This window comes from Scyliorhinus canicula, chromosome 1 (genome assembly GCF_902713615.1).
Source record: "Scyliorhinus canicula chromosome 1, sScyCan1.1, whole genome shotgun sequence".
Taxonomy (NCBI): domain Eukaryota; kingdom Metazoa; phylum Chordata; class Chondrichthyes; order Carcharhiniformes; family Scyliorhinidae; genus Scyliorhinus; species Scyliorhinus canicula.
In genome coordinates, this window is record NC_052146.1 from 273,845,295 (window position 1) to 273,860,543 (window position 15,249).

The 15,249-nt window shown below is 36.5% G+C and overlaps 1 protein-coding gene across 7 annotated transcripts in view; it reads right to left on the reverse strand.

Moving 5' to 3' along the window:
- Nucleotides 1–5,283: 5,283 nt before the first annotated feature.
- ppm1ba (protein phosphatase, Mg2+/Mn2+ dependent, 1Ba) overlaps nucleotides 5,284–15,249 on the reverse strand; it is a 193,205-nt gene continuing 183,239 nt past the window's right edge. For 2 of the 7 annotated variants that reach the window (XM_038813517.1, XM_038813507.1), the window contains one exon: nucleotides 5,284–7,185. Coding sequence is in view for 5 of the 7 variants with exons in the window: in XM_038813507.1 (XP_038669435.1) it covers nucleotides 7,156–7,185 (30 nt within the window). In the remaining 2 variants the exon portion in view is untranslated. Of the gene's footprint in view, nucleotides 7,186–8,849; nucleotides 10,953–11,010; nucleotides 14,777–15,249 lie in introns of those variants that run through there. The other 5 variants (XM_038813478.1, XM_038813488.1, XM_038813533.1 and 2 more) reach the window with 4 other exon arrangements.

The following is a 15,249-nucleotide window of genomic DNA, read 5'->3' on the forward strand; positions in this document are numbered from 1 at the left end:
TCACTAGTTCGGCCTCAAGTGCAGTATTGTGTCCAATTCTGGGGGCTACACTTTAGGAAGGATGTGAAGGGAAGTGCAGAAATGATTAATGAGAATGGTTACAAGGATAAATAATTTTTAGTTATGAAGACAGATTGGAAAGGTTGGAACAGTTTTCCTTGAAGAGGAAGGTAAAAGATTTGATAGAGACATTGAAAACAATGAGGGATCTGGACAAAGCTAGTTAGGAAGAAAGTGTTCTCACTTGTGAAAGGATCGGGAATGAGAGGGCACAGATTGCAAGTAATTGGCAAAAGAAGCAAAAGCAATACAAGGAAAAACCTTTCCATGCAGCAAATACTATATAAAGATTATTATTATTAAAAGTGGTTAAGGTTTGCAATGCACTGCCCGGAAGTGTGGTGGAGTAAGGTTCAATTGAAGGATTCAAAATGGAATTAGATTGTTATCTGAAAAGGAAGCACATGCAGGTTTATGAGAAGGCGGGTGACTAGCACAAGGTGAACTGCTCATTCAGAGAGCCAGAAACAGGTTTGACAGCATTTTCCTCACTGTAGACATTACCACTTATAAAGGCAAGACCAGCAATGTCATGGGAACACTGTAGGAACGTTTAATTTTGATAATTATTCACAATTAGTTTGTAGTTTAGTTATGGAATGTATGTCAACCTGATATGGTTTTATGCTAAATTCTGGGACACTAGCTCATCACATGACTTGGTCTTAGCATTAAAAGGGAGCAAAAAATATCGCCCTTAAGGCAGTGATGCAAGATGTCAAGTGAGCAGTTACTCAAGTGGAGCCATCTAGCTTCCTCGCAATTAAAATGATCAGCTCCATTCTCTAAATTCGAAGTCCTATTGTGCAAAGAAAAACAAGTGTTAAAACATTTAGCCTTGTGCATTTAGTGCACCTGTTTTAACAAAGTTCTACAGGAAATACTGATACTTCCAGATCAAGAGACATCTGGACCAATTAATCATTCCCAGACAACACATGCTGTCTTATCTCAAAACAGACATTAAAACCATTCTCACTTATATTCCATATATACACTATATAACCCACTTGTAAACTCCTTTATTAGTTAAGGTTACAAGAAACTACTACTACTAATAATTGCTTGTCACAAGTAGGCTTCAATGAAGTTACTGTGAAAAGCTCCTAGTCGCCACATTCCGGCACCTGTTTGGGGAGGCTGGAACGTGAATTGAACCCACGCTGCTGGTCTTGTTCTGCATTACAAGCCAGTTGTCTTAGACCACTGTTTTAGGGGCTGGTTCAGTTCACTGGGCTAAATCGCTGGCTTTTAAAGCAGACCAAGGCAGGCCAGCAGCACGGTTCAATTCCCGTACCAGCCTCCCCGAGCAGGCGCCGGAATGTGGTGACTAGGGGCTTTTCACAGTAACTTCATTGAAGCCTACTCGTGATAATAAACGATTTATGAGGATTTGACAGTCTTGTCATGTCCCAAGTCAGGCACAACAAAGCCAGTAGATCGCAGCCTAAGTGTCAACTGTGTCCATGATTGAACTGGAAAGCAAGAGCCGCAGTATGCTAGTTAGTAGTTAGGTCCTGCCCTGCCTTTGATAAGAATTAACCTAAAAGTTATTTGAACTTTGTGAGTTACTTCTCTAAACTGTCTCCTGTTGCCTGTATGGTTAAAGTCACAAATGAACACGATTAGAATTGAAATTCAAATAATACCCAAAAGTACAACATCCTGCTTTCGGCATACATTCACCATTTCTAAAATTTTTTACTAATCCCATCAGACAGAAAGCCTAAAGTGGTTCCAGGGAAAGGTTATCACTACCTTCTCAGGGCAACAGGGATGGTTAACAAATGCAGCGACAGGAGGATCACCAATGCCCAATGATCAAATTGAAAACTGTCTCCATCTGATGTTGACGAGCTAGCAGAAATAAATTTAATACAATTCAGAATGTGATTTGCCTTGTTTTTAATCGTTCGGGTTTTCCAAGGACAATCCTAGCTTCTACTTACCATTTCAACTCAGACCAGAAATCCTTTAAAGTTAAGCAACACCTCCAGAACCCACCATTCAATAATCTCAGCCCGAGGAAATCACTGTAGGAGTTCCTCAGGGTAGTATCCCAGGCGCGATCATCTTCAGCTACCTCAATGACTTTCCTTCCATCAGAAGTGGGAATGTTCACTGATGATTGCACAAAATTCAACACCATTCACGACTCCTCAGATACTGAAGCAGCCCATGTACATATGCAACAAGACCTGGACAACATTTAGGATTGGGCTGATGTGTGGTACAAATTTTATTTGCGACCCAAGTGCCAGGTAATAACCATCTCCAGTAAGAGAGAATTCAACCATCTGCCCTCAACATTCAATGACCTAACCATTGCTGCATTCTCCCATCACCCACCTCAGGGTTCCATTGACCAAGAACTGAACTGGACCAGCCCTATAAAAACAGTGGCTAAACAGCCCACTTGACTGGCACTCTATCCACCATCTTAAATATTCACAACCTCCATTACCAATGCACAGTGGCTGCAGTATGTACCATCTACAAGATGCACTGCAGCAACTCACCAAGGCTTGTTTGACAGCATCTTCCAAACCTGGGACAAGGGCATCGGTACCTGGGAACACCACCACCTGCACGTTCCGCTCCAAGCTACACATCATCCAGACTTTCAACTATATCGCTGTTTCTTCACTGTCGTTGGGTCAAATTCATGGAATTCCCAAACTACACTATAGGTGTACCTACATCATTTGGACTGCAGAGGTTCATGGTGGTGGCTCACCATCACCTGCTCAAGGGGAATTAGTGATGGGCAATAAATGCTGGCCCTACCAGCAATGCCCCTGTGAAAGAATGTTTTAACAATCATTGGCATCAATAGATTAGTACTCTATGAACTGACACCACTCACATTTTGCTTTTTTTCTCCTGTTTCTGAGCCCATTACCCTTCCAAATCTCCACATTCTAATCTCTGAAACATTCTGCACCAGCAACTGTGAAAAAGGAAATAAATATTACTGCTGGCTCTCAAATAGTTGACATCTAGTTGGTAAAGAATGTATGACTGACTCTTTTAAATTTGTACACACTGATAAAATGTAGTAAAGTTGCTCAGTAACTAATATGAATATTCTGAAGTCCCCAATGCTGTCTGTTAAGTGCACTTGTTCTTGAAAAATCAGGTAGCAGCTAGTTAAATACAGATGCCAAAATTACATTTTGATGGGCATCTATCGCTAAATCCAGGTTTTTTTTTTAATTCCCTCTATGTCCCAAAGGCCTTCACTGAATCCTTAAAGGATTCATAGACTGAAAATTGGAAAGGGAGAAGCATGGAGGGAATGTAAATGCAGTGACTGCACATGACAAATCAAGATTGTAGTGGGAAAGAAATTTAACATCCAAACTCATTTTTGACTCTTGAATGAAAAATTGCATTTTTTTTCAGCTGGGAGTGCATATGTACCAAAGTGAAGAGTGAGCTGCAGAGAGAGATATACAACTAAAACATGTTTGTCTTGGCAAGAAGGGACAATATATAATTTTAAAACAACATTGGATAGCAGAGAGAGTGAAAGATTGTCCAATACCAAGGCTATGGACTGAGAGCTAAGCTAATTTTCTAATTGTGTTCATGATTTCTTTAGGGAAGGTCAGCCACATTAAAAAGAAAAATGCCAATCTAACCCATTACCTCAAAGAGGCATTCCACGAGAGTACTGTAAATTCCAAACCTAGCAGTTCTACAAGGTGGACTGTGAATGCAGTTAGCATGTTGCTCCAGTTACAACCAGTAATTTTAATTATTAAAAACTATAGATCATTGCACATTAGTTATTGAAACAATTAGGATATCAAAAACTTCCCGGTATTCAGAGGTTTCATTCAATTTTACATGAGCAGATTTCTATCCACATTTACAGTTACAGGCCAACAAAGGAGGCACACATATGATAAAAAGAATTAAGTCAATCTAGTGCTACAAACCTTCACTCAGTGTTTGATCTGCAATTAACAATAAAATGTCTAAAATTATATATGTTTGGAAAATTCTAATAAAACTACACATTAACTGTTAATGTGAGCTGATAATGAATTGCACAATTATTGAAGGAAAACAAAATAGAATGCTTGTAACATAAATGCAATACTTTAAGATACTTTCCCCCATCTATCATGCAACCTTGACCCACCATGATACTAGCCAAAATTCTGAAAACAATTTTCAACGGTATAGGAAATTATGTTTACCTGAAAACTGCAGTGGCAAAACATCAAACACTGCTTGTACAAACATACAAACACAGAAATTAGGAGGAGTAGATCATTCAGCCCCTTGAGCCTGCTTGGCCATTCAATAAGAACATAGCCGATCCTAATTGTGGCCTCAAACTCCGCACCCTATCAACCCCCAATAACCTATCAACTAAGGGTACACTTTCAAAATATCACAAGGATCTATTTGGTTAACTGGTCTAGTTTGCATTTACAATATTATAAGTTTCTTAGCATCATATGACCTTATTCAATGTGATTAATTTATTTTTAAGAACCCATTTGGAAGATCTGTAACAAACTTGAAGCCATATGTTTTATTTACCAAACAATGACAAGTTATTTATAATTTTCAACTGTTTTGGTAATGGGAAGTGCATTCCAGAAATTACACATCTCAGAAAATAATAATTTAAAGTGAATGTCTAATCATAAGTGCTCAAAAGTTCTCAGTATCTATAAGGATGAACACATATCACATACTAATACACAGTCAATCTGAATGGCCAACTGGATCTTCGGTTCGAAGGAGCAAATATTTAAATGCAAGATCAGTTAATATTAATAACACATACAGTTCTGAAGTAGATGAATAGAAAATTCTATCAATCACATTATTTCAGAATACTGCTGGAAGATTGTGAATCAAACACAATTACTGAACCTTCACTATGGAAATAGGTAACACTATAAACATAATTCCACTTCTTAAAAATATATGCGGTATATTTCACCACAAGATACATTTAGAGTCCCATTATCTAACATGATTCAAAATTCCTTTTGAAATGCAAGTTTAAAATTCCATTCAAACTTTCTTTTAAAACCTGCAGCAATTACACATCTACTAGTCACATAATAATGCAAAAATGGCTCTCAAGATTATCACAAGAACCAGTTTTCTCTCTATTATAGATAAGAGTACAAAATATCGATAGGGTTTATTCTTGGGCAGTACATACATGATACAAACTGTAAATACAAAGTCACAATGCATTTAGCAATCCTTTATTGAAGATAACAAGGTGGTTATGATCACTGTATTGTATGAAACATCACAAATATCATACAGGGAATATACTATAATCAGTACAGGGAAGGACCAGAGTGGACAGTCTGTGGACAATAAGAAACCACTTGTGCACTCTTCATCCCCTATCCTAAAACAACCCCATAATCTCAACAAAGGGTTAAAACACCTGTTAACATCATCTTCTTCAGGACATTTTCATTGTTGTAGCTAAAATCTAGTGAATAAATAAAAACACTGGCAATAATCATACTCTCTAGGCCAAGATTCATACCTACACAATGAACCAAACGATTGGGGAAGCTGGTTGTAGGTACCAGTGTTCAAGGGTGTATGGTAACTGACAGCTTTCCAGCAAAAGGACTTAAATGAGGGGGGAAAAACAAAGTTAGAGAAATACAAATGAATTCAATTTTATACAAATTCAATCAGCATCACTCATTAGTATGTTTCAATCATGTATAAGGGCAATGAACATTCTCAACAATACACCATTAACAGACAAGCTGCATCATTTAAATCTTACAAGGCATCCATAGCATGTGTATTGTGTACAAGTGGATACATTCATTGCTTTTTCTGCCCTCAATGCTGCTCAAATCCCCTTTCCCTCAACCATTAGCTTAAACCGAACTTTAGTACATGCACAACTCAAACTTACTCAGTAAAATCATGTTATTGCAGAAATACAAATCAAACTAAGAATCTTCAAGTACCTTAAAAGACAGCCACTCTGTACCATGCCCATTCCACAATGAATGAAAGAAGAAAAATCACTGAACAAAATTAAGAAACATATTTTGTAAAGCTTAAAGTCACAATAGAATATTTTAAATTGCATTTATAAATCTATGTGATCTCTAGTTTTGAAATTGTTAATGCGAACAATTCTCTTGCAAAACTATATCCCAGTTTACACAAGGCTGTCTTTCTTTATTTCTGTTGCAAATCAATGATACTAATAGAAAACCACATGTAGAACAAAATCACAATTTACAATATCATGTGAGAAAGGCAAATTTTATAGCAATATTTTCAACTTCTGCAGTGAGTGGGATGTCTGAAGCAAATGACAATTGACATAGAAGCATAAATTAATCTATTCATTTTTGTCCAAAGGTTCCGCTTAGCAAGAGTTTATAATCTACACATGCTTTAAAATCATAAAGGAACTTTACCATACATTTGCTATATTTATTGCCAAATGCAATGTTATCTTCAAGCAAGCAGTAGACAACAAATACTGCATATCTGACAGCAGAGAAAACTGAGTATTTGGTAGTACAGCAGAAATTGAAGTGAAGAATTACACAAAATAAATTTCTACAGCATTCTGCTCACTGCATGTTCCCTCTGGGCCTGAGATAGGTGCAGAAGCTCTCAACCTTGAACCTTGCAATCAAGTAATGCCTTATACAGCAATTTGTACATGCTCATGTCCGGTGAGTTAGATTTAAATTAACAGTACTTAGTGCATCTTCCAAATGAAACTAGAAATCCATGCACCTCAGGTACTTTATTACATCTGCTAACAGAATCACCATTCCTTCAGGCAACAAGTTGGGTACAGATGCAATCAGTAAGTCTGAGGCAGTCAACAAAATACTGTTTTAGAGGAAGATGCGCAAGAGTGGCAATATTAGAATATGCAAAAAAAATTAACAAATGGTGTATAATTCTAACAATTAAGTTCCTCCTGCCCTTCTGACAAAATGACTTTAAAAGAAGATCCTTTGGATTTTTAATTTCCCTTGTAGTAAATAAAAGGTGTGTGAACGAAGGTTTCTTCCATATTTCAAACCAGGAAATTCTTAGCGATTCTAGCCTATTTAACTACCAGGGGTCTTCAAGATCTGCGGAACCCTGTGAGAAACAAAATAATACTATTACACTTGTAATCTTCATCACTTGTACAGAAGTTTTGTAGATGCCTTATCCTGTTGAATATTTTAAATATAAAAGGAAAGTCAAACAAGAAAATGAGTTTTATATTACTTTAGGAAATTGGAACAGATAAGTACAAAGGGATAAAAGTTGCCTTATATATGGGTACACAGCAGTAAATACCAGCCAAGCAGGACATGTTAACTGGATTCTTAAGAAAATAACTAGAGAAAAATATCCTGGTGGATAACCTTCAAATATGCCTCAACTTACATAGAAAAGTGATTAACATTAAAAATATTATAATACACTTCTATTTTGCAACATTTTAAATGTTATAATATGCATATTTATACAAAATATATATATGATTGTAATCACATTTAAGAAGGGACATGAAATAGTTCTAATAAGAAAACACAATGTAAAATGAATCTAGAACTGTGTAACAATGAATGTTAAATTGGCCTAATTCTTCATCAATCTCCGATATCTTTTCACCTGTATGGCTAGAACATATTAAAATACGTGCACAACAAAATCGGTGGAAGGAGGTAGAAAACATTAATATTTTACCCAATGATAGTTTATTAAAATCGTGAATTTGCAGTATTTTGATAAAATGTATATATTGCAATCCAAGATTTTACACACACTAGCAGCATAGAATTACACTGATTTACAACATAACTATATGCTAGAATTAGTCTTCAAAAATATGGAGATTTTAAATTTTCAGTAAATAACCTTTCAAAGTATGTTCAAGCTCTTTTACTGAGTGTTTGATGATCTGCCTTCTGACAATACATGTTGGCAATATGATGTCTTGACCTGCACAGTCCCCATTAGAGTTCATCCTTTTTGCAATTTCTGTGGAATATTGAAGTCATAGAAAGGTACTTCTATTTGTGCAGTGTTTCAAACTCAGTGTTAGAATATAGTTGATGAGCGCAAGCATAAGTTTTAAGGCAATTCTTTTTTTCAACCAAATCTTCCTCGCCAGAATTCAGAATTTACAGAATACACAAATCTGAGAAAAAAACCCATTCCATTTTCATCTAATTCTACCACCAATCGATATACATCAGAGAATACAAATGACACATATTTTAGAAATCGTCCTTTTCAATTGGTTTTAAAAATATGCAGTTTTGCATTAACACCCAATTTCTCACCAACATTACGAGTGTTTTCAAACACCTTTCCTAAACAAATTATGATATGCAACTTTAAAAATATTTTTACCAACTCTATATAAAATAGCAAACCCATTAGCTGGCCAATTGTTAGTAGTATTCTTTTGGAAATTAGCCAAAATAACTGCTTGCAGTAATATGTACATTGACTCGGAGGGTCTGTGCAGTCTCGAACAATACATAGCTGTGCATGTAAACTAGGTTATTTTCTAAATAATCTGATGACTTTGATTACTTTAAAACAAAATGTGGAAATAGCGACATACATGTAATGGCTGCGTTAGAATCATAAGCATATGTAAAATGGTGCACTTACTTAAGCTTGGAAAAACTGTAACTGGAGTGCATTGAAATGCACAAGTTTATAATAATTTTCTTGCAATGCAAACTAAAATCTGCATCCCCAGAAATGCCACTTACTAAACGTAAAACACAACTATCTGGCTGCACGTTTTACTTTACATATTTATTGTGATGAAGAAAGAATATCCATATTAACATGTAATGATCAAGTTAAACAATGGTCCAGACATACTATAAAGCTTTATTACACATTCAAAACAGTCAATCCCCTCTCTGGCTGAATACCGCAACAAAGCAAGAACATACCCATTGGAATTGTTCACAAATAACTGACATTTCCATTAAAGCATGATGGTATCAATGTCATAAGCACCTGTTCTCAGTCATGCATTTACTATATTTACATTCTTACAAATAAAATCCATGTGCTACAAACAGGTCTTGAAAATTGACTGCTTGGGCTGTTATGACGACCTGACAACAAAAATCTAAGCCACAAGCGCAAAACACTTTTTTAAAAAAAACAAAAAACATGCAATAGAGATCACAAACTCATGCAAGGCAATATTTTAAACATAGTTGATAAACAATGCTGGAATCATGAACTCATAAAGTGGTTCTCATTTTTTACTACATCTTCAATCAGTTCAGTTTACATCCTCAGGACGAGTCTCATCATCAGCCTGCAACCTGGTCTCTGTTTCTCTAGCAGGCATAACTGCAGCGGAAGCAGCTTGTTCGGTGGTACTTGCTTCCCCCTGGATCTGAGCTAGCCTGTAATTAGCCAGCATCTCCTCCATTAGGTGGCGGTAGTTCCCCCTATGATTAATTCTCAATTGTCTGAGTGTCTCGAGCAATTTGCCCGGTCTTGTTCCCCCTTCATCTGCTCCAGTAGGGTCCTTTTCAAGATTCAATACCCCAGTGTGAGTAAACAGCCTATGATAATCTTTTGGACTATCAAATACATATAAAATGAATAATCAAAAGAACTCTTGTTCGTAAATATGCATCAAAATCATATTTATGACTTCCTTTGAAGCTACACCTAAGCAACAAAAAGGCTAATTGATGTTAAGATTAGAAGTGCAGTAGAATGAGTAGTAATTCAGTTTTAAAGTTCTGTATTGTAATGCCTCTTTTAATAAAAAATAATGTACTAACCAATTTTAAATAGGCCTATGATGCAATCAGGTTCATTGCATATTAATTTATGAAATAATTTATTGAAGCATTTTTAAAACCTGCTTCCCAGTGTTGAAAACCTTTTAAGCAACAATCCGTTTTCAACATGCAAGACTAAAGACAAACACAAAATGAAAATTACCATACCCCAGCATTTTTCCCAGCCAGAACCCTTTCAGGTTCCACCTATATTTAAAATGCATTTTTACTTAGATTTTATGTATTTCTACAGAAGACATCCTGAGTGATTAAATGGAATTTGTATCTTTTATTTCTATTTTAGAATACCAATGACTGCAAAGTACTGCACAATCGCATTTTGCATCAAATCTGGTATGCGTTGTGAATTTGGCTTTCAGATCGAATAGTATCACTTATAAAATTTCACTGCACTATTTTGATTCATGACATTTGGAACCCAGGTCTTTTAGAAATTACATCATGTGCCTCCTCCCCCAGTCTTATTATTACAGACACTGCAAAATTAACAGGAAACAAGGATTCCTTCTTAATACTAAATCTAGTACCTCAAGATTAGTATTTACTTCAGTTATATAAATATGATTAATGTAGTTTCCCATCGAGTTCTACTGCAGCTACTTGAATATCACCGTGTTCATACTGATTTGTGGACTTCAGCCATTTGTATCATAAAGTTTAATAATTACTCTAAACAGCAGAATGCTAAATTTGTAGTGAATGTGTAATTATGAATAAAATACTTCAGGTTTATAAAATGATCCAGGCATGAAAAATCGAAACTTAACATCTATATAGTGCGACTGAAGGACTTGTGTGAAATGAGACATCAGTAACACAATAAATCAAAGAAAATAAACAATCAAGTTTTGTTTAAAGTGAAAAATATACCCTGTGATGAATATTAAGTTTTAGCAATCTGGGAAAATATTTTAAGCTCTGTAATGAATACATTTTATCTATTTAAAAACATTTAGATCAATTTACTAGAAGTGCTCGAATGGGGAGTATTGTTTCAACATTTTTAGTTCAAATTTCTGTACCATTGCAGCAAAGCAGATAATTTTCTTTCTTTTTTCTTCATCTCTGAAATAGTACGAAGGTCCCATCAAAGTTTTACATTTATTTTTTCATTCAATAAATCTTTTGCAATGACAGTCAATTGATGTAGACCATTGTTGTTCAATATATTAGTCACAAGCTAATGATTAATTGGGAATCCAGACAAGACTAATTGCATTTCTGACTAGAAAATGGAAAAGAATTGAGTACACGATAATGTCACGCCTATGGGCTTGTGATATTATTACTCATATTTGCATGATGTATGCATTTATTAGTGAAATGATAAGTTGTCAAAGTGTGTTTTTTGATTGTTGAAAGTGTTTCTTTAGTGACTGACTGATTAAGATGTTTAAGTACATGTACAAAGTACATTTATCTGTAAATGATGCAAGATTGTTTTCTAATGCATGTGGCTGAAACAGTATCGTAACAACACATAAAGCTAGGTAGCAATCTCTATTGAACAACATTGACATATGCAATTCATGGGGAAAACAAAACCTGAACAGACCTGGTGGACATTTTGTTATAAATTTACATTTTCTGCTGAATTCTTATGCCCATCAAACTGATGAATGTCAGGAATGGAATCACAGAGTTTACCACTTGTGTGTCACCAAGGTTAGCATTAGGCATTGCCAAATCATGTCCAATATATACAGAATGAATTTACTCAATCATAACAATATATATGGACCCTAACTTCAGAAGAACACTTACTACTGTCTCTTTATGGAATTCCCAATTCTTGCAACAGCTTCTGAGTAAGATGATCAGTTCTGTGCATTCTGTTCAAAATTCCAAAATGTTTTGGGTGAGGAAACCACACTTTAGAAAACTGAACTAAGATTTCCCAACCACATTTCATATGGAACTCATATTTAATCAAAGAACTGAAAAGATCATCCTAAATTATTTTGCTGAAGCGGATTTGAAAAATTAGACATAATTGAAGTGTGCCACCTAGATTCTTATTCCTTAAACCTGCAAGTTATTTTCTCTCCATGCCACATTTACCTTCCGTAACTGGGGATCTCAATGACTTCCAGTTGTACATGACAGCTGGTCCTAAAGTACATTAAATAATGCCATATCCCAGGCAATGAATGAAGTGTAGGAAATATAATTCAACAGCATACTGAGAAATATTTTTTTTCCATCCACCTAAAGATAGATGATTATGAACCAGAATCTGTTGCCAAATGTTATTATTAACCGATGAAACAAAACACTATGTGTGACAGTTATGAGATACATTGATCACTGTGACCAGAACTGTATCCAAGAATATTGAAGGAAATGAGAGTGGAAATTTCATGGGCGCTGGCCATAATCTTTTAGTCTTCCCTAGACTCAGGGGTAGTGCCAGAGGACTGCTGAATTTCACCTATTACACTCTTGTTCAAAAAAGGTTGTACGGATCAGTCCAGCAATTACAGACCAGTCAGTCTTAACTTCAGTGGTGGGTAAGCTCTGAGAAATAATTAGTTGGGATGGAGTTAGTAATCAAAAGGTAAAATGTGGGTTGATTAGGAAGACCCAGCATAGACTTCTAAAAGAGAAATTGTGTTTAATTAAGTTACTGGAGTTTTTTTTTAAAAAAAAGATATAACAGAAAGAGTGGAGGGTAATACTGTTGATGTGGTGTACATGGACTTTCAAAAGGCATTTCTGCTGTGCCACAGTACAGATTTATGAGAAAGGTTATAGCTCATGAAATAAAAGGGACAGCAGCAACTTGGATACAAAATTGGCTGAGTAATAGGAAGTAGAGTAATGGTCAATGAATATTTCTCGGGCTGGAGGAAGGTTAATAGTGGAATTCCCCAGGGTTTGGTATTGGAACTCTTGCTTTTCTTTATATATGTTAATGATCTAGATCTTGGTATGCAGGGTACAATTTCAGAGTTTGCGAATGCATAAAACTTGGAATATTGTAAACTGTACAACAGTGCAGAACTCCAAAGGACATAGACAAGTTGGGGAGTGGACCGAAAGGTGGCAGATGAAGTTCAATATGGGAAGTATGAGGTGCTGCATTTTGGTAGAAAGAACAGACAGACAATATAAAATAAAGGGTACAATTCACAAGTTTGTGCAGGAGCTAAATGACCTGGGTGTGTATATATATGCATAGATTATTGAAGGTAACAGGAGTGGACAGAGCAGTTAATACATCATATGGTATACTTGGCTTTATTAATAGGGGCATAGAGTTCAAGAGCAAGGTAGTTATACTGAACTTTTACAGGACACTAGTTAGATCTCAGCTGGAGTATTTTATACAGTTCTGGGTGCACAGGAATAGATAGGATGGTGAGTTTACAAGAAGGCGTTTACAAGAATCCCACTGAATCCCTACGGTGCAGAAGGCGGCCATTTGGCCCAAGTCTGCACCGACCCCCTGAAAGAGCATGCGACATAGGGCCACTCCCCACTCTATCCCCATAACTCAATGCATAGATCATGGCCAACCCACCTAACCGGATGGTAACAGGAGTGGACAGAGCAGTTAATACATCATATGGTATACTTGGCTTTATTAATAGGGGCATAGAGTTCAAGAGCAAGGTAGTTATACTGAACTTTTACAGGACACTAGTTAGATCTCAGCTGGAGTATTTTGTACAGTTCTGGGTGCACAGGAATAGATAGGATGGTGAGTTTACAAGAAGGCGTTTACAAGAATCCCACTGAATCCCTACGGTGCAGAAGGCGGCCATTTGGCCCAAGTCTGCACCGACCCCCTGAAAGAGCATGTGACATAGGGCCACTCCCCACTCTATCCCCATAACTCAATGCATAGATCATGCCAACCACCTAACCGGATGGTTCCAGGGATGAGAAATTTCAGTTATGAGGATAGATCAGAGACGTTTGGACTGTTCTCCTTGGAGAGAAGAAGGCCAAGAAGAGATGTGAGTTTTCAAAATCATGAGGGGGCTGGACTATCTTCTCCTAGATAGAGAGATTAAGGTTCCCGCTCGTAAAAGGATCAAGATCGAGACGGCACAGATTTAAAGTGATCTTCAAAGAAGCATAAATAATGCAAGAAAAAACATCCAAACCGAGTGTGGTTCGGGTCTGGAATGTACTGCCTGAAAGTGTGGTGGAGGCAGGTTCTATTGAGGTAATCAAGAGGACATTAGATGATTCCTGAATTAAAACAATGTGCGAGGGTATGGGGAAAAGGCAGTGGAATGGCACCAAATCATAATGCTCACTGGAGAGCCGGTGTATACACGATGGCCAAATGGCCTCCTTCTGCGCTGTAACAATCCTGTGATTCTGTATTACCATGATTTGCATTATAAACTAGAGCTTGCCATCACTCCCAGTGAATGTTAAGAAACTGCTCCATTTGCGCCCGGGAAAAAAATTAAACTGATCACAGCAAGACTTAATTAATTAACTGTGTTAATGGGGTAATTTGTCTTTCCAATAGCCTTCCATTTCAAAACCAAATAGCAATTAAGAATTGTTCCTCACCTGCTGCATTAAGCACACAACCAGGATTCAAGCTATTTGGGAAATGATAAAAGGAAGTAAATCTTTTAAAGAAAATGTTTTAGGGAATACAAACTAAATTCTAAAATATAAGTAAAGAGAACACAGGAAAGTGCTTTACTGGATGCAAATGTCTCTGATAGACAACAGGCAAGCTACTAACTGGCTGACAAAGCAATAAATGTTTCTGGTAGCAGAGAAGATCACCAAATCAAATTTGATTCATTGCGAGTAACTATAAAATATACAGCCTCCATGTGTAAGCAGCAGCTGCCTTGTTTCCTGATTTTTAATGAATTAAACCATTTGAATCCTTGGCAGGAGGCAGGTGTCATGTTCTGTAGGCAAAACAAAATGAATTATGCATCTTCCTGCAAGTAATTTGGTGACACTATAATAAATTTCTGATTATTTAAAGGATGCCCATACTGTCACTTTGGAAACTACTCAAAATCTTAAATTCCATTGGTTAAAGAGTTAGACTATAGGTCCCTTCATTCACCAAGGTCCAAGATGCTCAACTGACCTCACTGTAAAGTTATTAAAGTGCATTGACAGCAATTTGCGATGCAAAATTAATTGTGGAGCTGAAAGGTGAGGAAAAATAAAATCAACTCATAACATTCATTGAGAGATATTCCTGTTACATACTCATAGAATCCTGACAGTGCATAAAAGAGACCATTTGGCCCTTCGTGGCTATACCAACCCTCTGAAAAAGCACCCCACCCTATCCCCTACAACCCCAGATAACCCACACATCCCTGGACACTAATTTAGATGGCCAATCTACCTAACCTAACCTGGACTG